We start from the raw sequence: 26,716 nt of genomic DNA, 5'->3' as shown, positions 1-26,716 counted from the left end.
ACATGGTTTCCCCATTTAAAGTGCCCCCATTTTTCCCATTTCTCCCTTAATAACACCCTTCTTCGACGGTCCCACTTCCCTTGAGCTCCTTCTTTCCCTTTATCCCCAAGATTCCTTGTATAACCCTCCCTCCCCACTCCCCTTAAAATAACCCCATTTTTATCTCTATCTCCCTTATTAACACCTGTTTCCTACTGTTTTCTCTTTCAGATTCTTTCTTTTCCTTTACTTCCATGGTTCCTTTTCATTATCCTGGTTCCTGTAGTTATGTCTGAATACATACTCACTTATAAGGATTTGGTGCTAGGATCCACATATGAGGGAGAACATACGTTTTGTTTTTCTGAGTCTGTGTTACTTCACTTAGTGTAACACTTTCTATTTCCATCCATTTACCTGCAAATTTCATGCATAGCACATGGTAACTAAAAGTACCAGACTGGTAGAACTAACCTTATTGGATGTTTAACAGCCATACTTTGAGGCCTATACTAATTTGGCCAGAGAGACTTAAAGGATAGTTTTTGCTCCTTGCCCTCCAAGGTCGACTAAGTTCCAGGAGAGTATGGAGCATCTCTCAAAATATCCTGTAACTGTGGTAAGTCATCTGTTCTCTTGATCAAAGAGGCCATGGAGACCCCACCAGATGGACTTGAACCAGTGTCCAGTCTACAAAGTGGAGGATCAACTTGGAGGAAACATTTCCTCCATGCTTCCAAGTGAAGCCATCCACGGTCGAGCAGGACCTTTGACTTACCTTCACTCTTTGACTTATCATCACATAGGTTGAACTGGTCAAAGAAAAGAGTCAGGGGCTTCTCCCAAGCCCATGTGACTCCCAAAGAACAGATCCTCAAATGATCTTAATAGTAAAAATAAATTGGTTTATCTGGGCCAACTGTATGGCCCAGAAGGAAAGTATAACCAAAGATTAAAAGGGCCAATATAATTTTTTAAGAGTCTATATGTATAGCTAAAGGCTATATAACAAGCAACAATGCCAGATAGGCGATACCTTCTGAGGTGGCCCAAGGGACTCCCAGACAGTAACCCAGCATAGAACTGGGAAAATAAACAGCAGACCCCAATCTTATGTAAAGGAATATTAACAACTGATTGCTGCTAGATGAGGAAGAGCTGATCTTCCTAAAACAAGGAACTCTAGATAGGATGACTAGACTCAGTGGATGGACAAGCACTAGGGAACAGCTGGGGGTGCTGGCAACACAGTGGACAGTAACAGGGATGACAGAGTATATGGGCTCCAGTGGGGGGAGGGACTATAGGAGGTGCCACTTGGGATGTGGGTATATAGATGAATAAGATTATTTGGGATGCTCTGTATGAAATATACACATAAAAATCAATAAATAAAAAATGAGTTATATTTAAAAAAGTTAAAGGCTTTTAAAAATATTTTTTATTATTTTTATTTTATGTGTATCAGTGCATTGCCTGCATGTATGTTACTGCACCCATGCTGCGCAATATGGTTTTATATTGGTGGATTTTGTCTTTTCGTTTCAAAAGAATCATAATAGACTTATTTTATCCAAATTCTTGGTCTAACAGATCAGGAATCGTAGTCTTCTAAGCTGCTTTTGATTGAAGTCTCAGCATGGATGTGGATTTGCCCATTTGTAGGTGATGTGCAGTCACCACCTTATCAACGACATCCATCACAGGGCCCCAGAAGACTAGAGTGTCTGTTTTTGTCAATACTATTTTGTATTAGAGAAGGAAAACAGTTTCAAATTACTAAGATGTCTCATCTCACCAACTACTTTATTAGGAAAGACTGAAATATGTGGCTCTGGTGAAATATATAGTCTAATTAAAAAATATACAATTATAGATGAAAAAATTAATTTTGTTTTAATTTTATGTGTATGAGTGTTTTGCCTGCATGTATGTAAGTGTACCACATGCGTGCAATGCCTGCAGAAGTCAGAGTGGGCATTGGATCCCTTGGAACTGGAGTTATAGACAGTTGTGAGCTGCCATGTAGGTGCTGGGAACCAAACCCAGGTTCTCTGCAAGAGTGGCCAGTACTCTTAACTGCTGAGCCATCTCTCTGGGCCCTTTAAGTTATTTTATTTTGTGTGCTGTTGTCTCTTTTTCTCTGTTTTGGGGTCCCTCCCCTCCATCACCTGGAAGCAGGACAAGCCACAGCCAGCATTCCCATGGGGCATCCTCTCAGCTCTCTTGGCCCTGGAATGACTTTGTCTTGCCAAGATGCAGATGCAGATGGCCCTTGTCAGGACCACATCAGGCAGTCTGTTCAGACCTGAGGTGGGAGATGGAACTCTGTCCCATTCCCAGCTCCTGCGTCACAGCACTAAGTAGGGTGTTTCCTGGAATTTCTGAAGGGATCTACCTCCCTCTCTTGCCCCTACCCTGCAGAGACTCCTCTTTCTCTTCACTGTGGAAATGGAATCTGTGGGTTTGTCATTTGGGCTTGTGTCTGTGTATCTGGGAAGGTGCAGGGAGTGTGTGTGTGTGTATGTGATCTGCTCATTGTCCCTGTATGTCCTCTGTGTGTTAGCATTAGGCAGGAGGATGACTTCTGCAGATAGACTACTGATGAGGGCTTCCACTCTGACCTCAGCTGACAGGATGGGGAACACAGGCATCTTGGCAGATGTCTAAAGGTTGCCTGATGTTCAGGCCTCTGGGAGAGAGCTAGGGCAGGAATAACCAGAGGCTTCCCGTTCACTCTCCCTGCCTGCATCCCACTCTGGGCCCTGGCCTTGCCTCCTATTGTTTTCTCCTCTTCCGTACATACATACACTATCTGAAAGGCCTCTTCTTGGGACTGCTGTGTGTTCTGTCCATCACAGAAAAAGAGTCACTGAGGAGAAATGCACAGCATGGTTCATGACTACTTCAGGAACTGGGAGCCTGGAGGTGGAGGGCAGCTGTTAATTGTTGGGGCCCTGGGACTGAACCCTATAGGTCATCTACATGACAGACATGACCAGGCATGCATTGCTGGGCCCTGCAAGGGCTGTAGAAGGAGGTGGAAGGAGGTTCTAGCTGCATACACCTGTGACTGTGCTGTGTGGATCACAGATACAGTATAGGAATCCCTTGGGGGCAAGCTGAGAGTGGTTTAGGCAGGCAGAGGCACTGCCTTTGGTATGTGGTGCTGGTTAGTCCAGCCGGGCCAGTTCCCTGCCTGACAATAGCGTTGACAGTGTCCATGACAGGCCATGGGACAACCCAACCGGGGGTGACTAAGGGTCATAGTTGGGCCAGCAGCCTGGGGCCACTCAGTGGACTGTACCTCATCCCTGTGTCTGATCACCTTGCTAAGTTCGTACATTGCCCCAGGCATGTCACCATGCCTTGAACAGGGCAGGGGCCGTGACCTCCAGCACCCTTTGGGTGTGGTCCCTTTCCTTGCAGTTCCAGCCCAAATGCTCCCTCTGTCTTGAACCCTCCTCCTCTTTCCATGAGATGACTCCTTCCTTCCTTGGTTGGTCCTTGGTGCCTGTGGTGAGTTATGGTCCCTGGTGGAGCTGGGCTGGTCTTCCTTGTGGACCATAAGTTTCTTGAGAGTGCAATGACATTTTCAGGATCTGAGTCCTTTCCTGGTGTCTTGCTGAGGCCTTCTACATGGGTATCACCATTATTGGATTCAATGAAAATGATCATGGACAAGCCCTTGAAAGCTGTACTTTCCCCATGTTAGAGTGGGACTGGGTTTCCATGATTTCATGCCTCTTTCTGTTGCCACTTATAGCAGAGAGGGCTTCTGCTAGTCCCTGCTGGGTACAGAGCATGCCACTGGGTGAGAAACAAAGGATCTTTTCAGTCTGCTTCTAGCTGGTTCCTGAAGAAAAGCATGAATACAAGGAATGTTTCCACATTGAGCCTGGCATAGCTTTGTCAGCAGGATTCTGAGACAGTGGGAAGCAAGCCAGGAGGGGCAAAGGCTGAGTCAGGCCTGGGCAGGTGAGGAGCAGAGCAGGGCTGTGCTTCACCCAAGTAGGGCTTTGACAGTGGTGCTTCAGGTGCAATGATAAGATTTCAAGTCATGAGAACCATAGGGCCCCTTGACTTAACCTGCACCAATAGGCCTCTACCGCAGCCACACCTGAAGCCTGCTCTGCCCTTTACTGGCCAAGGCCTTGCTCTCTCATGGCCTAGAAGCTGACTCTGCCTTCTTTTGCCTCCTTAGGCCTGGTGGGTCCCTGTGATAATCAGGGATCCGGGATCTTGCCTCCTGGGAATAGTTGGGAAAGTCCCTGTTGCATTAGCCAACAGCGCTGTCACGGAGCAGGGACTTCCACTCTAACCCTGTCATGCCTTGCCTACACATCTTCCCTGCGGAAGCAGGTGTGCAGTTTCTGAGTCAAGTTTTGCTCCACCTCTTTCCCAGCAGCCACCTGGGTCAGCAGGGAGGGCACGGAGTCTTCCTCTGGTGCTCTGGCCCTGGAGAACAGTGGCTTGGCAGTTGCTGGGAGAACAAATTGGTCTGACGACAGCAGTAGGTGCTGTCACAGATTATTGAATTCTTTCAGTGCTTTTGGACTTATTCTAGTCCTTTCCATTTGCTTTTTCATTTAAGTTCTGCAGTAACCTTGCAAAGTGGGTTACATATGCTTGAGGAAACTGAGGCTTTTGAGAAATGACTTTCCCAAGGTCACAGAGCCAGGAAGTGGTGAGGCTGCCTCACATGAAGGTCCCTGAAGCATGGCTGCTGTTAGTAAGCTTTGAATTTCCTATGGGGACGTCCCCTGTCCCTGAGGAAACTGATCCCAGGAACTAGTTAACAAAGATGGATGCCAAGTCTTGGGGTTAGCCACCTTGGGGTCAGCCAGGCCAAGCCCTTGGTTGTATGTAGCCTTCCTTCCCCAGGGGTCAGGGCAGAGCACCTGACTATTCATGGAGCCTTGCTACCTCCACCATCTTTGCTTCCTCACGTCATTCTTGGGCAGCAAGTTCTCTATTACGGTTCCCCTTTCTCAGATGAGGAAACTGAAGCTACTGCTAGAAAGTTCCTACTGAGCATCAAATATAAGAGAGGGAAGACTTGGAACCAGACCTTCAGCTTGTGCTGAAGCAAGTACCTCTCTGGCCTTTTCTCCTGGAGGTGGGGAGCTGGCTCTGTGGAAGTGACTCACACAGGGCACGTGGGTGGTGGGTGTGGCCTGCCAGGCGCCAAGGGCAGGTAGCCTAGCCAGTTCTGCCTCTGATGCCTCATTCCAGCCATCGGCTATCCCTGAGCCTGCGATGAGAGCCTCTCGCCACCTCAGCCATCTTCCTGACAGTGGGCCTTGGGCCCCAGATATGCGGTGATCTCAAACCAAGGGCTGTCACCACCACCTGGAACCTCCCAGGTAAGTCCTTTCTCCAAGGGAAGCTAGTGTCCCCTAAAAAATCTAGAGCATGGGCCTGGAGGAGTCCAGGCCCTGTCTGTTCTCTACCCATGGGCCTCAGGAAGATGGGGAGGATGCTGGAGTTCTAGTACGGAAAACAAAGCCATGCCAGCTCTTGGCCATAGGCAGAGGAGATAATGTAGGTTCTGACAGGCCCAGGAACTTTTCTCTGAAGTTTAGGAAGCCTGGGGAGGGAGAAGGGTCACCATTAAGAAGGCACAGTGAGGCTAATGTCTCCCTCCACCAGCTCAGGAACGTGGATCTCCCTGGCAGGAGTGTGATGGGTATTCAGGATGGAATGGATTAGCTCAGCACTGAAGAGGGACAGGGCCCAGGCACTCACAGATAGGTGTTGAGCATTGAGCAGCTAAACTGTGGGGGTCTCCCTGTGGCCCCTGCCTTATCTGTGTCCCCAGGACAGGCCATTTTAATCAGTGTCAGGGCCCTAGGAGGTGTGACATGACACTTCCCAGATGAGGGAGCTGGATCCCAGGGCAGAGAGAGAGTCCAGCAGGCGAGGATGAAAGGCTTACAGGGTGACTCAGGAGCTAATTATAGTTGCTGCAGCCTGGGTCCAGATTGCACTGACCCTTACCTGCCCTGGCGGCCCAGAACAACCCACCTCATGGACCCAGCACAGGAAGGATAGAGCAATTGGTATCATGGGTCAGGGGTACAGACTTCTTGTGACCATTCAGCCATTTTCTTAGAAGGGAAACTAGACCATGAGGAGGGTGAAGAGACACACCTCTGTCCTTCTCCCTCCCTCTTTGCTCAGCATAGCCTTTTAGCCCAATATGCCTGTTTGATTGCTTTGGGCAGGGCCAGGCACTAAAGAGCACCTATCTTCTTCAGGGGTGGCAGATGTAGCCAGGGGCCGGTGTACTCCTGTATCTGAAAGAGTTCCCTTCAGTGATTCAACTTGAGGTTGGCCTCTTGACTACAAGTTACCTCCTGTTCATGCCACCCTTCCCCATCCATCCTATCCCATGTGACCAGCTGGCCCCTTTCTCACTCCCATGGTCTCCATAACTGCTTCTTTCCAGGTCCCCAGGCCACTGGTCTACCTCATCCCACATGGCTGCTCTCTGCCAGGTGCTGTCACCTACATAGCCTGGATCTCTCCCCTGATCCCTGCTGCCTTGGGATCTGTCGCAGCTCCCAAAATATGCTTGAGGGCCTAACACTCAGTGCCTGTCCCACCTTGGGAGATCACTGTGTATCCAACCATCCAAATGAAGTCACACTGCCTGGTGCTGAAATTATGAGGACAGGAGGTAACCTTGCTGTCAAGCCCCTCTCTGCCAGGGCTTCCCATAAACCCCCCAGGGTCTCTGGCCCCACCAGTTCCTTGTCATTCACTGAACTGTCTTGAGCCCTGGTCATTGTTTGAGCTGTGCCCCCTGCCAGATGGCCCTTCTGCCACACCTCAGCCTTTAGGACTCCTTCCAAGATGCATTCCTTAGTCCCTTTGGAGGGTGTATCAGTCCCTCATTCTAGCATCTCCAGACCCTTTAGAGCTCAACGCACACTGAAAGCATACCTGGACTGAGGTAGGTTGGCCTCCTTTTGCCTCAGGGTAAAGGATTCTGCTTCTTCAAGATAAGAATTGGGTCTAATGGCCAGAACATGGGCTGTCTATGCTCAGCTTGGGGAGAGGGGACAGGAGGAGTAATCAAGGTATGAGCTGCCAAGACTACTGTGGCACTAAGAGAAGCAAAACAGAGGCTGTGTTACTCAGAGAACTGTCTAGAGAAAAGGAGGTGACGTTCCTCTTCTGTCAAGGTCAAACCTCTTTGACCTTGACACATAGATTTGAGCACAAAGTCTTAGAAGGACATTGAGGAAGCAAAGTTAAGTCTCAGAAGTGCATTTGGAAAGTAGTAGGCTGGGGGTGGAAGGCTAGGGGATGGTGATCTCTACCTGGATGCTATGCTGGGCTCTCCTAGGGCTTCAGAAGCAGGGTATATAGAAGGTACATGGCAATCTGCCTGTTGCCATGAAGGATTGGTGGTACGGAGAGATAAGGAGTGAATTCCCTGTCCCAGGGGTCAGAATGGGAGGTAGATGATAACCCACGAGAGTCTGAAGCCCCCAGAAACCCCTTCCTACTCCCTCAACCTAAGCATCTGCCCTGTGATCATGTTCCAGCCATGAATGCCCACTCCAAGGAGATGGTACCCCTCATAGGCAGAAGAGCCACTGCTCCCAGCGGGAACCCTGCTGTGCTGACAGAGAAGAGGGCAGCAGAGCTCACCCCCACCAAGAAGAGGTAAGATTGTAGGCTTGGGCCTGGGCTTTGTGCAGTGTAGGGCAAAAGAGTCCCCCTACATCAGGGACCTCTTGCTTCCTATAGACCCAAGACTTTGGGTGCCATCTGGGGTGACCTGTTGGCCAACTGGGTGTAACTAGAGGGGATGGAGTGGACAGTTCTACATACTCAGGGACCTTTGCTGAGGTCTTCATGATTGGCATAGTCAGGGGAATCTTCTTGGAGGGGTCAGGGGACATTGAAGCAAGAACATTGAGTAAGGCTCCTGGAGGGGGTGAGGGTCATTGAAGCCATTCTTGAGAACAGTAACAAAAAGGTGGGTGAACATCCCAGGTAGCCTGGATCCTTATCAAGGATTTTTTTCACACGTATACAGGTGGCTTTCAATCTACTGTGTGCCTGGCCAGGTTGTTCCAGCTCTTTAACCTAGGTCGTGGAATGGAATATAATGGAAAACCTGGGAAGGCAGAAGGTGCTATGAGATGGAAGAAAGAGCCAGAATTGTGCAAAGTGTAATTTATTGGGGGACTTACAGATAGAAGTGTGTTTTTGGAGGCAGCAGGATAGGAGGATCCTGGTATCCCAAGGCGGTAGCTAGGCCTTTTTAATGCTAAACTGAACACAAGTGGGCCATGGTTAATCATAATATATCTGGCTTTTCTCACGGCTAGTGTCAATTAATGGCCAGCACAATGCTCTTGGTCACTTCTTTTTTTTTTTTTGTTTGAAATAGGGTATTGCTATGCTCTCAAGCTTGCCTGGTACTTGATATGTAGCCCAAGATGGCCTTGAACTTGGAATCCTCTTATCTCAGTCTTATGAGTGATGGGATTACAGGTGTGTACCATGTCCAGCTTCTGCTGTTGTAATGACTCTGTATGTTCTGTAATGCATGGGATGCATGGCATTTGTCGCCTGGCGGGCGCAATGGAAGTTGTAACCAAGAGGGCTATAGTTCTGTCAAGATGGATCTCTACATAAGGACATAAACTCTCAGGATGACAGTTAATTAGGATTATGTTGACAAAGTGGTTGGTGTAATGACTAATGTGTGGTCAGTACTCAGCGAATGTTGATTTTGATAATACTTTTGTTCCCTTTATCACCTCCATGGTTATCTCCATGGGCTCCTGGAAGCTGGGCAGGGATGGGGTGGTTTCTCTTACTTCCAAGTTGAGGATATGGGAGGATGCTGGGGCAGAGAAGGGACTTCTCTTGGTCTCCATGGCTGGTCCTCTGCTCTTTAGCTGATTGGATGCCTCTCAGCTGGGCCAACCTAGACCAGGGGACTACTTCAGCTGTGCTTTCTCTAGACCTAGTCTAGCCCTGTTTCCTCTGCCCTCACCCCAGCCCTCCTATTAGACCATGGGTAAACTTGGCCCCTCTGACTGTTGATCACCGAAGTCATAATCACTGAAGTTTCCTGTATATCAGGAGATAGATAAGTAGGGACTCAGAGAGAAAGAACACCCACATTTGCTCATAGCCTGGAGGGATACCAGGAAGTATGTGAGAAATGTCTGGAGCAAGGTGAACTAGGAGGCAGAGTGAGGACTGAGGAGGGACAGGTCACTGTGACTGTGTGGGAGTCTCAGGGAGCTTCCTGGAGGAGGTGGAGTGGACCTTGGCAGGTAGAGCTGAAGGGCTTTTAAGGGTATGCCAGGTAGTGGGACCTGAGAGCAAAGGCTGAAAGCAGGAACTGATGAATTTTAGTAGCTGAAGGCCATGTGGGGAGAGGAACCTATAGGGAGATGAGTCCTATTAGGGCTGGTCTTGGGGATCTGTTAAGGTACATGGCAATCCTGATGAGAGTAAGAGAGGAAGGGCATGATGAGAATTCAATTTTGGAAAGGGTGCCCTTGGTGACCCATGTGGACCATGTATTAGAGGGGAGGCTGAGGGCAGGGATACCTTGAGGAGGTTGTTGGGAAGCAAGTGGTGAATCTGAGCCTGGGTGGTCAGGGATGAAGGAGAGGTGGTTCAGAGTAGAGTTAATCACGGAATCTGCTGGGGACAGAAGAAGGAAGGAAGAGCTAGGAGATATACCCTTCTGGTGGGGTGACTTAGAAGGATGGAGGGGCTACCTCTGCCAAGAGCCCATCAGAAGAGAAGGAGCAGGGTCAGGAGGGCTGAGTCAAGTTCAGGTGTAAAGTACTGAGTAAGAGGTACCTGAAGGACATCCAGGTACCTCTATCCTGGAGCTCAGGAGAGAAACCTGGGAGGAAGTGGAGGTAAGACAGATAGCATGGGAGTGTGGGGCTGGCTGGATCTTCATGGGCCCATCCAGGAAGGGACAGAGAGATGGTTGACCTAAGTTGGCAAGCACCATCTCCTGACTTTCCTCCCTTTTCAGTTTCCTAGGGAAGAACTGGGTGTGGGGAAGGATTGAAAACAAGTTCTCAGGAAAACTCTAGTTTCCTTCACATCAGGACAATCCAAAGCCACATTTGTTCATGAACTTAGTCCAGGCTAAGAGGTACTGACCAAATGACTGCCTGGCCCAGCCAAAGGTATGAGTTGTGACTTATCTCCCCGAGAGATGGTTCCACAGACTCTCTGAGGGCCCTCATGTTAAGTTTTGGGCTTCTTCCCCAGAACCGAGTTTAAGACTTAGAGAGAAAAAGAAAAGGAAAGAATAAACTTCACATAAAGACAAAATGCAGTGCCAATCACTGGGGACCCATGTACTCATGGTAGAATTGAAGGCACCAGGAGGTCTACAGGTCTACAGTAGGAAGAAATCTGGACCTGGGAGCTTTTCCTGAACCATTATGCCATTCCACAAGTAGCTGCCATGACAGCCTTCTTATTGGGCCCTAGGCAAGGTGACATCCAGGTTCAGAAAGGCAGGCTGTTGGAGGCTGTAGAGGAGCTGGCCTTGAAGAACTTGGATACTTGGGCATTTCTTGGTAAAGCAGATGGCTGGGCAAGCTCCTTTTTAATCTTGGCATTGCTTCCTAGTCTTGGGTTATCCCTTCAAAGGGAGAGAAATGTGAAAGAAATGGTGCTACAGATGTCTGCGCACCTGAGTTTACAACACCCAGGTGGTGCCCTTTGGCTTGCACCAAAGGATCCTCTGTAGCAGGTAGGAGCCAAGATGTCATGCGGTCTAGATCTCGCCATGTGCTTATGATGGTGAGTGGGATGCGGGTGTGCAGTAGCAAGTAGGGCAGGTGTGGGTCATTTCCTGCCCCATGATTTTGGCTCTTGCCTAACTGTCTGGTCTTGCCCAGCCTCTCTCCATATCCTGTTACCTAAACACAGAAGGATTTCTTCCCCAGCCATCTTCCCTTTCCAGCCTAGGAGGCTTTTTTCATGCTTCTCTGCTTTGGGGTTTTTCCTGAACCACATGCATATTTCAAAATTCAGTGTACCCCAGACAGCACAGCACAGGGCCTCCCCAGCTCTGTTTTCAACTATAAGGGCCTTCCCTGTTATTGAGTTCCCGTATCCCAGCTTCTCCCTGAAGGAGGTGATGTGGCCATTTGAATAATATTTCAACCACAGCTGAGATCTCTGAGGATGAGGCCCCTGGAAGGGTCATCTATGCTGTCACTGGCCCCTAAGTTCCCTACATTGAGCAGGTGACTAGTTTTGAGTAAGTGGATGTGTTAATGAGGGAGCAGGCAAGGAAATGAGATGTGAGATGATAAGGAAGCTGTGCAGTGCCTGAGCAACAGCCAGGTCACAATGAGATTATGCTTTTCTCTTCTGTGGGGCCCTCAGCCTTGGGCCTGGGTGCTGGATGCTTTCAAGACATGGTTTCCTGGACCTCCTAGAGCTCTCCGAGGAGAGCTTGAGAAGGTGGGAAGTGGAGGAGAGGCAAAAAACCCCACCTCAGTTTTGCATAAAAGACATGGGAGGGGATGGAGCTTAGGAAGAGGTAAGAGCTTTCAGCAGTTGGGAGCACAGCCCAGTCACAGGAAGGATTTACCTCCAACATTAACAGTTGAAGGCTACGTTGATCTGTCTGAGGATTGGTGTTGTCCACAGACCTCTCCATCTATTATCCATCCTTTCATCCATCCATCCTCCACCCATCCATCTTTCCTTCCATTCTTCTATCATATACATGTTGTTCATCTAATCACGCTTCTGTCATGTCTGTCTAGCCATTATTCTTTTCATTTGAGGATCTTTCACTGGTCATCTGTCCTTCCACACATCCATTCTGAGTATCAGGACCACTGTTGGAGAATCAAAGTTGATTCTGAGAAATCAAAGATAATGTTACCATAATCCCTTCATTGAGGAACTTAAAACTGAACAACAGTGTATTGTTCAGACCAACAAAAGTGATGGCTTTTCTGTGCTATGCATTGATCTAACTGTGAAGCCACTTCTGACCAACCCACTGGTGCAGCAACTCTGGGGAGGGAGTCTGCCCGTTATATCCCCAGTTCCAGGACCAGTACCTGGCACATTGTGTGTGCTTGATAAATGTTTATGAGTGAAATGGCCCTGTGGAACCCAGACAGAAAGGTCAGGGTGGACTCAGGGGAGGGCCAGACCAAATGGCGTGGAGAAAATCTGTGGGTATGGAGCTGGGGCTCTGTATAAAGAGAATTTGGCAATTTTGAAGCAGAATGTTTTGAGACTGAGCCTCCAGCAGATATGCTTGGAGCCTCTGAGTCAGGCTGCTATAATGGAGTGGGGCCAGTTTTGGAGTGCCCAGCTCAGGGTACGGTAATCAGACTTGTTGACCTCTGATGCCCATTTCAGCTGGACAGCCCATAAGTAGATGATCTTAGCTGTGAATCACTTGGCCCAACCAGTATCCCTCCAGGTGAAGATTCCTGGTCTGGAGATGGAAAGTGCCCACCCAGGTTCACATAGAAGGCAGATGCAGAATTGGACCAGAACTCAAGCTTTAGGGATCTCTCTTTTTTCCTCTCTCTCCCTTTCTCTCTCATTCTTTCTTGCTCTCTGTTCCCTCTCCCTCCTTCCCTCAGCAGGGTGTTACTTTTCAGTCCAGGTTGACCTTGAACTTGTGGCAATCTTTGTGTCTCAGTCTGCTGAGTGCTGGAATTACTGGTGTGAGCCACCACACCTGGCAGAAAGTTCCTTTTGATGATCAGAAGCCAGAAAGGGAAGGCTAGTGTGTCCTCTGCCCCATTTATGTCTCATTTCTGGATTAGTTTTGAGCCTTCAGGCTTGTCTGTGCCTGGAATGAGGAGAGGAACTGCCCAGGCCAGCCCAGGACTCTCCTTCTTGCTCCACCTTGGTAGCCACCCTTTGGTAACACCTGCAGTGGATTCAGCTGGAAGGAGGCCCAGAGGACTAAGCAGACAGTGTGGGTTGCTGTGTCAGTTGTAAGCCTGGATATTGGGAAGTGGATTCTCTGACCACCTTGCTTCTGCCGTGCAGGAACCGCTTCTTTGTCCTGAGTCTCACCTGCCTTGTCTGGTAGAATAGGGCCCTAATCTCACCTTGCTGCCTTCTTTCTCAAGTTGAGATGGGTGGGAATACACTCTGGGACCTCTTCTAGGGTTTTGTGAGGAGGCCAGGGTCATGATAACAGAAGAAGGCAGCAAAAGAGCTTAGGACCCCTGTAGGCCTGTAGAGAGGCCTGTAGTCAAGAGGCCAGCACCCTGGGGCGGGGGGACGGGACATGGCCAGCAGCTGTTCTGTAGCAGCTGCAGGGTGGGGTGTACGGTCACCCTCAGCTGATTCTCACCCTCTTAATGTCACCAGAAGACTAATCTTCCAGTGTGTGAGTGTGATGTCCAAGTTTACAGGTATCTACATTTGTGGGTGTAGCTGAGGGTGGGGCTGGCTGTGGCTGGCGCCTCTTGGGTGGAGTATTGCTTCTCTTCAGGTAGAAAGTACCTCCCATTCCCTTGACACCTGGGGAGAAAGCTGACCACAGTCTGCTTTCCTGGTTTCCTGGGTCTCTTTACCTTCTTCCCTCCCTCCCTTCCTTCCTCTCTCCTTTTTTCCTTTCTTTTTCACTTTTTAAATTCATTTTTTTTGCTAACATCTATTAATTACACAGTTAGGTGCTTCATCATATTTGTGTAATGTGCATAGCGTACCACAGGCATTGTTAGTCCTCTTGTCACTTCTGTGTCCCCATCCTTTCTGTACTTAGAACTTCCCTTCTTAGTTTTATAACCGTTTTCTTTTCTATTTTCCACATAGGAAAAGAAACATGATATTTTGTCCTTTTGAGTCTGGCTTATTTCACTTAATATGCTGATCTCCAGTTAATGACACAATTTTGTCCTTTATTCCACATTTTCTTTATTTGTGGGTACATGCCAAGGCTTATTCCATAACTTGGCTCTTGTAAATAATGCTGCAGTAAACACAGGTGTGCAGGTATCGTGTAGGAAGCTAACTTTGATTCTTTTTGGTATATACCTGGAAGTGGTATAGCTGGATCATATGGAAGTTCTATTTCTAATTGTTTGAGGCACCTCCATAGTGATTTCTATGGCAGCTGCACTATTTTACATTCCCTTCAGCAGTATTTAAGGATTCTTCTCCCTTCTACCCCATTTTGCCAGCACTGGTTGTTTGTTTGTTTGTTTGTTTTTTTTGGTCTTTTTTTGAGGCAGGGTCTCCCTGTAGCCCCAGCTGTCTTGGAACTCACTATGTAGACCAGGCTGGCCTTGAACTCACAGAGATCTGCCTGCCTCTGCCTCCTGAGTGCCGGGATTAAAGGCGTGTGTCACCACACCTGGCTTCTTTTTTTTTATGCTGAAAAAAATCTGTATTTAGAATTAGACTACTGGACTGCTTAGATGATCCCAAATTTGTTGGCAATACCCAAAGCATCTTAATCAGGAACCAGTCGAACATAGGTCTTCTTCTCGCCATCAGGTCTGATCAGGGTATTGACTTTGGCCACATCAATGTCGTAGTTTCTTCACAGCCTGTTTGATCTGGTGCTTGTTGGCCTTGACATCCACAGTGAACACAAGTGTGTCGTTGTCTTCTACCTTCTTCATGGCTGACTCAGTGGTCAGGGGGACCTTGATGCTGGCGTAGTGGTCAATCTTGTTTCTCCTGGGGGTGCTCTTGCAAGGGTATTTGGGTCTTGGGCTGCCAGAAGGTGAATGATGTGTGGACCTTCTTCTTTCTGTGTCTGTGGACGCCTTTCAACTGCCTTCTTGGCTTTCAATGCCTTCGTTTTGGCTTTGGGAGGGGCAGGAGCTTCGTCTTCGCTTTCAGTGCCATCTTGGCCTTTTGTTTGTTTTCTTGACAATGGCCATTCTCATGACATTCATTCTCTCTCTCTCTCTCTCTCTCTCTCTCTCTTTCTCTCTTGCCCAGACTGGCTTGAACTTGTGATCTTCCCAACTCAGCCTCCTGAGTGCTGGGATTATGGGTATATACTACAATGCCTGGTCTGGGTTTCCCTTCTTGGGGGTGGATACTCAGCCATGGCCTCTGGTCCTTGAGTCCTGCTTACTGTAGACCAGCCTTCTTAGCCCACTTCCTGTTGTGACAAACAGCATAAGTGATGATCAAAGGGGCTAAAGGGTCAGGGTTGGCCATGGGAGCAGCTTGTGACTCTGGCCCTTTCCTTCAAGTTCTGGGAAGGCCTGTGTGGATGTGAGTTTAGGGACCTCCCCCTAAAAGCCTCCCTTCAGGCCCAGGTTTTAGGAGTAGCTGGATGGTGATGGGGAATCTAGCTCCTGTTACCCAGTTTCCCATCTTTGAAAGGCCTTATACCTGGGGCAGCTTCAGATCTTTAGGTGCTGGGCTATCATCAGTGAGACTACTGGGCTCATCCACATGGTATTTCTAGCAACAAGAGGCATTCAGCCAGCTTAGAACCCAGGCTTTATCCCATCCCTGCATGTGACCTAGGGCATGTTGCTTCATCCTGAGCCTCGCAGGGTCCACGTGTGAAATGTGTTAGATAATTCTGTGCTTCCTCAGGGCTGCTGTGGGCTCAGCCAGGACATGTGGCACATAGCTGGCTGAGGGTGAGGGATCAGTTTGAGTGGGACCCTTAGTGGCAAGGCTGCAGGACACAGAGGTAGACAGGCCCTGCCCCAGTTCTAATGGTGTTGATTGGGTGTCCCCTCAGTGCACACTTCTTTCTGGAGATAGAAGGGTTTGAGCCCAACCCTGCAGTCACCAAGACCTCTCCTCCCATCTTCTCCAAGCCAATGGACTCCAACATCCGGCAGTGGTGAGTACTGGCTGCTGGCCTAGCCCTCAGCTCCAGCAGGTAGTTAGCGATCGTCCTGGTCTCAGGCTGGGTCTGGCTGTGGCATGGAGGAACTTCCCGTTTCTAAACTTGTCCTGCTCCCTTCTCTCTCCTACACCTCCAGCATCTCTGGCAACTGTGATGACATGGACTCCCCTCAGTCTCCCCAGGATGACGTGACAGAGACCCCGTCTAATCCCAACAGTCCAAGGTCAGTGTGGCCCTTCCCTTCATCTCCTGTTCTTAGCAAGGGGAGGCATCACAGGGATGGACTGCACAGGAAAGAGAAAGAAATGATTGTTTCTGTGGGGTTGGGAACATGGCTGTGACATGTGACATTTTGTAGGAGGGAGTGAAATGTCAATAAATGATAAAATAATACTTGTTCTTTATAAAGCATTCAAACAATACACAGAAGAATAAGAATTTTAGCATAAAACTGCTTACGTAAATTTAAATTCCATGTACACAGTTGGGTGTGGTGGTACACACCTTTAATTCCAGCACTCCTGAAGCAGAGGTGGGCAGATCTTTGTGAGGTAGAGGCCAGTCTAGTGTGTCCATGGCAAGTTCTAGGTCAGCTGGGGCACAAGAAGACCCTATCTCAAAAAGTCCAAAAAAAAAAAAATTCATGCACACAAAACATCAGTGTGTATTTTGTAAGAACACATACAAATGAAGGGCAGCAATCTGCATCACAGCAAATGTCTATTTGGACTGTGGGGTCAGGGAGGGATAGACTGAAGAGTCCACATAACAATGTGAAGGGGAACTTTCTCCTCCTTTTGGTCTGTATTTCAAGGTAATGGTAACACTTAGCAGACATCCTTCCTGATCATCCCCGTGTGGGGATATATTTTCATAAATGTAATTACATGTGGAATTGAAGGGGCGCTTGATCAGGCAACATGGAACACAAATACAGGCATCCCATCAGACACCGGGAGGCATGGGGAGCTGGAGAAGTGCCCCGGAGGCCAGCAGCTCTGGTGAGGAAGGGCCGGGCTGCGTGTGTGATGAATTAGCAGTGTCTTCTGGCCTCAGTGCAAACCTGGCCAAGGAAGAGCAGAGGAGGAAGAAGAAGCGGCTGAAAAAGCGCATCTTTGCAGCCGTGTCTGAGGGCTGCGTGGAGGAGCTGGTGGAAGCGCTGCTGGAGCTTCAGGAGCTTTGCAAACGGCGTCGTGGCCTGGATGTGCCTGGTCAGTGCCTGATCCTGGCAGAGGGTGCAGGCCTTGGGGGGCCTGCTTGATTCTGTTTGGCCCTTGGGCTAGCAACCTTGAGCTTGATTTAGAGGGCAATGGGGAGTCATGGATGGGTTTAGGCAGGTGAAAGGCATGGTCTGGCTACTGTGTGGAAGGTGGAGTAAATTGGGAGAAAGTTGCCATTCAAACAGTGTTGGGACTCTGAAGCAAGGTTGGGGGAGGGAGGGGAAGTTCTGGAGAATTCCTTAGGCAGTTGGCATTGGCAGGAATTGAAGGACTTGGGTAGCTTGGTGGATGGGGGGTTTGTAGCTGTCTGGGGATCAAAGAATGGAGCAGGTTGTTGGGGAGGTGCTGAGCTCTATTTGTAGGCCTTGAAGAAGGGATAGGCTGGAGATTTCAGTATCAATGTGGATAATGGGAAGCCACGGTGAGATTGCCTGCCCACCAGAGGGAAGGAGCAGCGGGGAGAGAGCATGGTCGTTTGGAGAAGGCTGTCATGGGTCGGGGAGAAAGATGAAGAATGAACCAGGAAGGGAGCTGGAGAAGGAGCTGCTGGAGAGGAAGGAGGAGTGCTGGGCAGTACAGGACTGGGTGGGGGGCAGTGCCAGTGAAGGGCATGCAACAGGCTTTTGAGGTATGAGGCTGCAGCTCCCACATCCTGTTCTGTCTGAGAGGCTGAGGCACCCAGCTCTTCTTGCATGTGCCTTTATCCTTGGCTCTGCCTGCAGACTTCCTCATGCACAAGCTGACAGCCTCAGACACGGGGAAGACCTGCTTGATGAAGGCTTTGCTCAACATCAACCCTAGCACCAAGGAGATTGTGAGGATCCTGCTTGCCTTCGCTGAGGAGAATGACATCCTGGACAGGTTCATCAATGCTGAGTACACGGAGGAGGCCTATGAAGGTACCTGAGGGCAGGGGCCTTAAGGGTGGAGTTTCCCAGGGTGCGTGGGCTACAGGGCCATGCTAGCGTTGCCATACAGAGGCACTTTGATATGCCACAGGCACCCCTCTCTTTCTTCCTTTCTCTTGTAAATAATGCACAAGTTGGTTAAGGTCTCTGCTCTAAACAAGGTGACTGTAGACCAAAAATTCTATGGACATAAATAAAGACAGGGTAATGTGACAAAGAGTGCATGGGATGAGGAACTTTAGAGTGGTGACCTTGACCCAAGGCCTACATGATGGGAAGGATCTAGAGCAAGGCCAGGGCAAGGGCTCCAAGATGGGCATGGGCTTAGCAGGTTTGAGCATTGGGAAGATGGCTGGATGAGCTGAGGATGTAGCCTAGCATGTGCAAAGCCCTGGGTTTGATACCCAAGAACCACAAAATAAAAGAACATAAACAAACAGCCTGGAGCTAAGGCTAGAAAGATAGGTAGGGGCCAGGAAAGGCAGCCAGTATCACTATCATCATCATTAACTGTCCCAATTCAGTCTCATTTTGTGGCTTGCTTCATAAGTGGATCAAGGGGTTGTAATTTGGGGTTTTGTTTCCGTGCCCAGGAAATATATTATGAATAATTAATTAAATGTCTTGAGTTTTTGGAGTCAGTAAACAGCTGGTCATGGTTAGGGACTGGTAGAAAAAAAACGATCAGCTCATGATCGGCCATCTAGCTGACATGCCAGGGGACACTAAGCATCTCGACTATCCCAGTTGGGAGTTTAGATTGGGTCTTTAACCCATCTCATGGGGAAAGGCATCTTGATTTGCTATTTGAACTCTACAGACTTTCAAAAGGGTTTTTAATACATAAGTACAAGTCTGGAGCCATGGAACAGGGAGAGGAACCTGAGGGAAGACTTGCTATGACTGAGTGCTGAACTACATGTTGAACACCCTGGTGGTCAATGCAGGGAGAGAAACTCAATGAGCCGTTTCATACGCTCAGCTTGTAGTAGTTGACGCTAGTCCTGTAGACACCTAGCTTCAGACCAGTGCCTGAGGCTTGACTGTCCTGACTCTCCCCCTTCAGCCTTTTCTATCTTCTTTCTTCTTGTCTGTATTTCAGGGACCTATGGTCTCTTCCCTCTGCTAGCACAAGTTCCCTTTAAATTTTTTTTTCCAGACTGGGAATTGAACCATAGCTCTTGTATACGCTAGGCAAGCGTTCTTACCATGGAACTACATCCCCAGTCCTTTTGACATAGAGTCTCACCAAATTGACTAGGTTGGCTTTGAAGTCACGTTGTAGTGCAGATGGCTTTTGAAATCGCCATCTTCCTGCTGGCCTGGGCAACTGGGCCTGCCTAGCAAGTTCCCTTTGAGGGCACAGAAGTCTGTTGCTCATGGTTGATTTTATGGTATCCTTAAGATTGCACACTGGAGATGTTGATCACATTTTTGATTAAGTGACTACGTGAAAGCTATTCATTCCTGTATTAAGGCTTTTCTGTACTGGTTACAAATCCTCCTCCTTCTCAGCCTCTCAGCCTACCTTTGTCCCTGTCCTAGTTACAAATCCTCCCCTTCTCAGCCTACCCTATTCCTTCAGAAGCTGGGCTTGCAGGGGGCTCTAGGCTGCTCGCCCCAGTCCTCTCCATAGTGGGGAGCAGCCCATTCTTGCTTTTTGAGAGCCCAACCTGGCTGCCAACATGCCGCCTTGATGGCTTCTGCCGATGCCTCCCCTCAGTGTTTTTAGGCAGCTCCTGCCACCTGCGGTTGAGGGGGATTCAGGATAAGCAGGTGGCCTGTCACCAATGTCTCAGGCCTTGAGTGCCCATCTCCTGCTTGGTCCGTAGGACAGACGGCACTGAACATCGCCATTGAGCGGCGACAGGGAGACATCACAGCCTTGCTTATCGCAGCCGGCGCTGACGTCAATGCACATGCCAAGGGTGTCTTCTTCAACCCCAAGTACCAGCACGAAGGCTTCTACTTCGGTAGGTGCCACACCATACTGCTGGCTATTGCCCAGAGACCCCCCTCTGTGGTCCAGAGGCCCTTAGACAGGGCCCAACGGGAGGGTGGAGCTGATCATCCCAGCAGGATCCCCAGGGAAGACTTCAGAGAGACAGGTTGGGGTGGAAGAGTTTGGGCAGTAGGGGCACATTCGCCATCTGTGGGGAATAGAGATGGGGCAGTGTGTACTGGGGTGGGTAGGGGTGGGTAGGACACAGCCCAGTTATGCAGGGGAGGATACTGAGCTAGGGAAGTGAAGTGATGCCCAGAGCTGTAAGCAGTAGATGGGTGACCGCTGTGCTAACCCTCTGGGGACAGACTACCTGTGAGAAGTGAGTCAGGAAGACTGAAAGCAATTGGTGTGTTGTGTGTGCTGGGCAGATGTCTTTTCAGAAGTGCCTTTTGTATAAGGTCTCTGCAAGCTTGTGGTTCTGGCAATCTTTCTGGTAGGTACTGTTGAGCTCTCATGACTGAGATGATTCCTTCCTTCACAACCTTCTGGCTTTATTTACTTTTACTAGGAAGCAGGGGTTAGGGCTGACACAAGTGACTTTATTTTATTTTTTTCTAACAATGTTTATAATTCCTTTTCAGATGCTCTGACTGAAAATAAAAAGTTGAAATGTGTAACTTCGGTATAGTGACATTCACTATACAATTCTGTTATTGCTCCCAAATATGTTATTATGCTTACAATCAGGGCAGGCAATAGGACCCTCCGCCAGAGCAAAACACTTTTCCTAGAAAATTTTATAGGAACCCTTTCCTCTTACCCCAGCCCACCTGTCTGTCACTGCTCTGTTTTTCCTTTCTTTCTTTTGTGTGTATATGGTGTATGTATGTGGTATATGGGTGTGCTTGTGTGTGTGTGTGTGTGTGTGTGTGTGATGACATGTGGTGTCATACTTATACTTTATCACTTTCCACCTTATTCCCTGGAGTCAGGGTCTCTCACTGAACCTGGAGCTTGGTTGGCGGCCAACAAGCCCCAGTGAACCTTTTGTGTTAGTCCCCCATAGCAACCATTCCTGGCTTTTTATATGGATGCTGGGGATTTGAACTCAGAGCCTCATGCCTGAGCAGCAAATGCTCTTACCCGCTAAGCTATCTCCCTAGCTCCCATCTCTGGGTGGCTTTTTAATCAGCACGACTAGAGGAGTCTGAATATCTTTGAGGACAGTATCTTGTTTGGTTAGTTTTGCGTCCCTATTACTCAGCATAGGACCTAATGTGTCCCCACTGCCCAGCATTGCACCTGGTATTGGGAAACATTTGTTGGGTAGGATGAAGAGAGGGCATAGGTGGGAGGGAGTAAAGCAGAGGAAGAGGAACCAGGAGTTCTGTCTGGGGTGGGTGGAAGGGCTTTTACATTTTAAATAGGATGGGTAGAGTGACTCATCAAAAAGGAGGTATTCGAACAAACACTGCGGGTGAGCAATGCAGAATATCTCCACTAAGAGAGAATAGCTTGTGTAAAGGTCCTGAGGTTGAAAAATGCTGTGTTAGAAGAAGAGGAAGGCTGTTGTGGCTGGAGGGAAGTGAGTGAGGGAGAGAGGAGGAGAGGAGATCAGAAGATATAAAGCTTCATGAGCTATATGGAATTTGAGCTGTCATTCTGGGAAGTTGGGACTTAACAGGGTTGATCTGGCTCCTGTGCTGGGCACAGTGTTGGACAGGCAGCAGGGAGCCAGGAGATCAGAAAGTAGCCTCTGTAGTGATCTAGCTTCAGTCTTCCCTGTGCAAGACAGTCTGGGAACTTCAGAGGTCAGTTTTCTGAGATGGTCAGCATATGGGCCTCTGGTCTTGGGGCCTGGAGGACATTGTTTTTGGCCCATGAGAAAACTGAGCTCCAGAGCTCCCTTTCCCTAGGTGAGACGCCACTGGCTTTGGCAGCATGCACCAACCAGCCTGAGATTGTACAGCTGCTGATGGAGAATGAGCAGACGGACATCACCTCCCAGGACTCCCGGGGAAACAATATCCTGCATGCCCTGGTGACGGTGGCTGAGGACTTCAAGACCCAGAATGACTTTGTTAAGCGCATGTATGACATGATTCTGCTGAGGAGTAGCAACTGGGAGCTGGAGACCATGCGCAACAACGATGGCCTCACGCCGCTGCAGCTGGCTGCTAAGATGGGCAAGGCTGAGGTGGGGCCCTGCAGCAAGTGGGGAGATTGGGGAGGCATCCTGGGGCCCTTCTGAGGATCCCACAGGTCCCAGCCCCAACCCTGAGAAGGCCCCAGCTTACATCTGAAAGTGAAGTGGTGGCCCAGTGAAATGCAGCATGTGGTCCATCCTTAGGACTTCTGCCCTGTACTCCACAGTTCTGTCCCTTGTCCTGGGACTTCCTAGTTGAGGCTAGATTGAGGAATCCCTGAGGCCAAGATGATGCAATATATCACATGCTTTGATGATGGAGCATTCTTGAGTGGTGATACAAGTAGAGGCTGTGTGTCTGACCCTTAGGCCTCCTGCCTTTTATGAGGACAGCAGCTCCAGAATGGCTGTTCTGGGTCCACAGCCAATAGGCTTCTGTTCCCTGGTGATGGAGGGACTTAGCCTGTTGATCAGGCCTATTCCCCATCAGAGAGTGTGGCCGCATGGGCCCTCATGCTTGTGTGATATGGTCAAAGAACTTAGGTTGAGCTGGGAGTCTTGGGGAAGACCTAGGCTGGGCTGGACTGATGTATTTATCTGTGGCTAAAGCTGTGGCTTGGCTGAGGTCAGGGTTTTTCTTGGGAGGGGACTGTGGCTCTGTATAAAGGCACAGGTAGATGGCAGCTATTGAGCAATTCTAGCTGTGTACTCTTCCAGCCTCCCCTCGTCAGCTGCCCTGAGGGCCTTGGGTCCTGTCCCAGTGGCCAGGAATGGAGCCCATAGGGACCTTTTTATTCCCTTGTCAGAAAGGAGGAGATGGAGAATGTCAACTGAGGCAGAATTGTGTGCCTGTCCCCCCCCCCCACCTCCTGCCACCCAGGGTCATAGCTTGCTGAGGCTCTGAGGATAGTCAGAGGGTACTTGCAGGTCAAGCTTCTTCCAAGGGGCTTGTCCCCACTTGCCACTGTCTCATTTGATCTCCTTGCCATCCCTGCCTAGGGAGGATGTGTCTTGCAGAGACCATAGCCTGGGACCCCTTGTGCTCTAGAGGACAGCATCAGTCTCGGGGAGGTGCTCACACCCTTCCTGGGTCTTTCTTGCCTTTATTCAGTTACCTTTGGAACACTTACCTGGATGCCATCCAAGGTGGCCACCATGTTGGGAGAGGATGGCACAGTGACGTCTATGACACAGACCTACCATTGGGGGTTTTATTGGCTGGTGTGCGGGAGCTGTCTGCTTAGGCGCCATGTGGGGATGCTGTGGGGCTGTATGAGATCCACTCTCTGATGCTGTTCTCCGAACAGGCCCCCTCCTCTTGGATCTTGGGTTCATGCCCCTGGATGTCTCATCCCCAACTTAAGGTGATCCATGGCTCAGCTTTCAGGAAGTGGAGAGCTGGAGATCTGTGGCTATCCTGTGTAGGGAACCGCCCAGAGAGCATCACAAAACAGTCTCCTGGTTTTTCCCTCATCCGGATTTTCTGTAGTTGGTTGTGTGGAGTTTATAGAAACTGCTCAGATCCCTAACATGCAGCAGAGTTTGAGGATCACTGACTTACAGAACGGGCCCTAGAGGCCTCTTGGTAAAGGGTGGTACCCAGTGTCACAGATTGTCTAGCCAGAGTGATGAGCCTCAGCTGGAGAGTTTGGTTTGAAGGTACAATGAGGAAGCAGAGAAATAGGTCAAGTTCCGGCGACACAGAAACTGCTTTTAAAACTGATTAGATTTTGGATTCTTTTCGGAATTGGAGCCCATTTGGTTGGCGATTTATCAACAAGATGATGATCTGGGTTTCTACAGCATGGAGAAGAGATTTCCTATCTCTGTTTCCTGTGAGAGGGCAGAACTGTGAGCTTCACTCCCATTTCACGGGTACAGCTGGGGCCCAGGGTTGTGGCGTCAGGCGGCAGCACTCGCACCATCTTTGGTGGAACCTGCCTGTGACTGGCCCAGCCCCATTGGCCCCAAGTGCCATTATGTGACTGATAGTTGTTCCTCTTCCCATCCTCAGATCCTGAAGTACATCCTCAGCCGTGAGATCAAGGAGAAGCCTCTCCGGAGCCTGTCCAGGAAGTTCACAGACTGGGCATATGGGCCTGTGTCATCCTCACTCTATGACCTCACTAACGTAGATACCACGACAGACAACTCTGTGCTGGAGATTATTGTCTACAACACCAACATTGATGTGGGTCTCCCAGGCAGGCTGGCAAGGACAGGGAGTAGGGGCTGGACCTTAGGCCAGGGCTTGGGGGCCCTGGAGGAACTGTGCCAGAGTCTCCTAAGTATCCTGGTGGGGACTTGTCTCAGTGGTAGAATCTGGCACAGAGAGGGCAGGTTCCAGTCAGAAGCTGCACTCCTCTGTTCCTGGCCAACCTTGAATAATAGATCTTAGTGGTGGGGGTGTCCTGGCCTCAGAATCCTGGGCAGTTTGGAGGCAGGTAGGGATGAGGAGGTGTGTGGTACTGATCTTCCACTCCCCAACTAGTTTATATGGCCCAGCTTGGAGCCCTTTCTTCCTCTAAATACAGGTCCACATGAGGTGTGTGTGTGTGTGTGTGTGTGTGTGTAGTGTATATGGCGCAGCTTGTGGCGCTCTCTCTCTCTATATACAGATGCGCATGGGGTGTGTGTGTGTGTGTGTGTGTGTGTGTGTGTGTGTGTGTGTGGAGAGAGAGAGAGAGAGAGAGAGAGAGAGAGAGAGAGAGAGAGAGAACACTTGGACCAATCTGGACCCTCCCTGGGGAAGGTGGGAGAAGAAGGAGGGATAGTGATGTTGGAGGTGAATAGATAGTTTTAATCTCTTTGGACAAATCTGGTGGGCAGGGAAGGTCAGATCTCCAGCCTTTGTATTTTATCAACAGTTCTACTTCTCAGAACCTACCTTATCCAGGGCTTCCCTAGACCGTCACTGCAGGCTGTTAGGTAGGGAAAGGATTGTTTTATAGATGAAGAGATGAGGCCCAGAGAGGATAAGGAGATGTCCTAAGGTCACCAAGCAACTGGAACCCCTTTCTAGTTCTCACTCCCTCCTGAGCATTAGATCCTTCTGCCAGAAGCCCCAGGCTCCCAGTGGTATTTGACTAACCTGGGATGGAGCCCTGTGAGCTGAAAGTTACCCTCCCAACAGTTCCAGTCAAGCCAGTTCATTTGATATGATGACTACAGCCTTCTGACTCTGGCCCTGCTGACTCAGGGCTCCCGACTGGCCCTTTAAAAATCGTCCTGCTCTGCCTGCCTCATCTCCACGGCCTGTTCTATCCCCAGAACCGGCATGAGATGCTGACCCTGGAGCCCCTACACACGCTGCTGCATATGAAGTGGAAGAAATTTGCCAAGTACATGTTCTTCCTGTCCTTCTGCTTCTACTTCTTCTACAACATCACCCTGACCCTTGTCTCTTACTACCGTCCCCGGGAGGAGGAGGTATGGGGGTTCTTGGGAAGAGGGAGTGGGAAGGTCTGAGGTGGAGGATTTTGGAGCTGCCTCATATGTAGATGGGGAAACTGAGGCATAGAGAGGTCAAAGAATTTTTTAAGGGATCGTGTAATTGTTTATCAGAGTTCCTAGGGAACAGAATATGTCTTCAGAGCCACGTTGAGCTAAGCTGAAGGTGTTCAGACCCAGGCAGACTCATGTTGGGAGGGAGTTGGGGAATGAGGAACTCCAGACCCTACCCAGGCTTTCTTTCTGACTCTAGAATGGATTGATTGGGTGTTTCTGTTGTGAGGGCCACAGGAGGTGGGAGGAGGGGAAGTCACTTGGTCAAACTTCCCCACTGCTCTGGACCTTGGTTTCCTATCCATCAGCAGAGTTTGGGGTCTTGGCTTTATTGAGCTGTGTTGAATGTCTGGAGCTGGGCGGGGTCTGGGAGGAACAATACAGGTGGGTGGTGGTGTTGTTAGCACACACTTCATTTTCCTCTTCCCTGCAGAGTTTTGGGTTCCCACCGAGGGTGGGCAGGGCAGGGCTAGGGGCTGTCATTCCTTTCCTTCCCTCTACAGAGTCAGGGTTCCACAGTGTCTTCAGGTCCATCTTGTATACCTGTGTGTCATAATCCCTCCAGAGCTGGTGCTGCCTTCCTCCTGACTCCCCATCCTTACCGTCCTCCTTCCTTCCTCCCTAGGCCCTCCCACACCCCTTGGCCTTGACACACAAAATGGGCTGGCTGCAGCTTTTAGGAAGGATGTTTGTTCTTATCTGGGCCACGTGCATCTCTGTGAAAGAGGTGAGTGAGCTTCTGTGGCCTTCCAAACTGCCCTTGAGGCAGGCAGTGTGAGCTCAGGCCTTGGCTTCCACCTTTCTCTGTGCTGTCAATACTGTTAGGGGCTTCAGGAAGCCATTTCCTTTGTAGGCTCTGTTCCTGTTACAATTTGGAGCTCAGTGAGTAAGGTAGGCTTATTCTACCTGCTCCATCTCCTCCATTCATCTGTTCAACTATCCTTCAACTCACTCAGTGCCCATCTCTTTCTTCCCCATTCAGCTGTCCTATCACCTGCTTTCTATCATCCACCCAGCCACTCATTCATCCATTCAAATTCCCACATAAGCTCACCCACCTCACCCGCCGTCCTTCTGTTCATTGTTCAACCATTTTCCATCTGCTTGCCTGCCCATCCATCCATCCATCCATCCATCTATCCATCCATCCATCCATCCATCCATCCATCCATCCATCCATCCATC

At 49.5% G+C, this 26,716-nt stretch overlaps 1 protein-coding gene across 3 annotated transcripts in view; it reads left to right on the top strand.

The window, feature by feature from the left end:
- The first annotated feature begins 5,202 nt into the window (after nt 1-5,202).
- Nucleotides 5,203-26,716, top strand: part of Trpv3 (transient receptor potential cation channel subfamily V member 3) — a 29,162-nt gene continuing 7,648 nt past the window's right edge. Inside the window, exons 1-11 of one of the 3 annotated variants that reach the window (XM_008855611.2) lie at nt 5,203-5,345; nt 7,536-7,656; nt 15,698-15,802; nt 15,945-16,031; nt 16,865-17,019; nt 17,751-17,927; nt 19,769-19,909; nt 21,798-22,078; nt 24,042-24,218; nt 25,298-25,456; nt 26,157-26,258. In XM_008855611.2, coding sequence (XP_008853833.1) covers nt 7,538-7,656; nt 15,698-15,802; nt 15,945-16,031; nt 16,865-17,019; nt 17,751-17,927; nt 19,769-19,909; nt 21,798-22,078; nt 24,042-24,218; nt 25,298-25,456; nt 26,157-26,258 — 1,503 coding nt within the window. In that variant the 5' untranslated portion in view covers nt 5,203-5,345; nt 7,536-7,537. Of the gene's footprint in view, nt 5,346-7,510; nt 7,657-15,697; nt 15,803-15,944; nt 16,032-16,864; nt 17,020-17,750; nt 17,928-19,768; nt 19,910-21,797; nt 22,079-24,041; nt 24,219-25,297; nt 25,457-26,156; nt 26,259-26,716 lie in introns of those variants that run through there. The other 2 variants (XM_008855612.1, XM_008855613.1) reach the window with 2 other exon arrangements.

Source organism: Nannospalax galili, unplaced genomic scaffold (assembly GCF_000622305.1).
Source record: "Nannospalax galili isolate Female #2095 unplaced genomic scaffold, S.galili_v1.0 scaffold888, whole genome shotgun sequence".
Taxonomy (NCBI): domain Eukaryota; kingdom Metazoa; phylum Chordata; class Mammalia; order Rodentia; family Spalacidae; genus Nannospalax; species Nannospalax galili.
The sequence above is the reverse complement of the archived record's forward strand: the minus strand, read 5'-3'. Positions and strand labels throughout refer to the sequence as shown.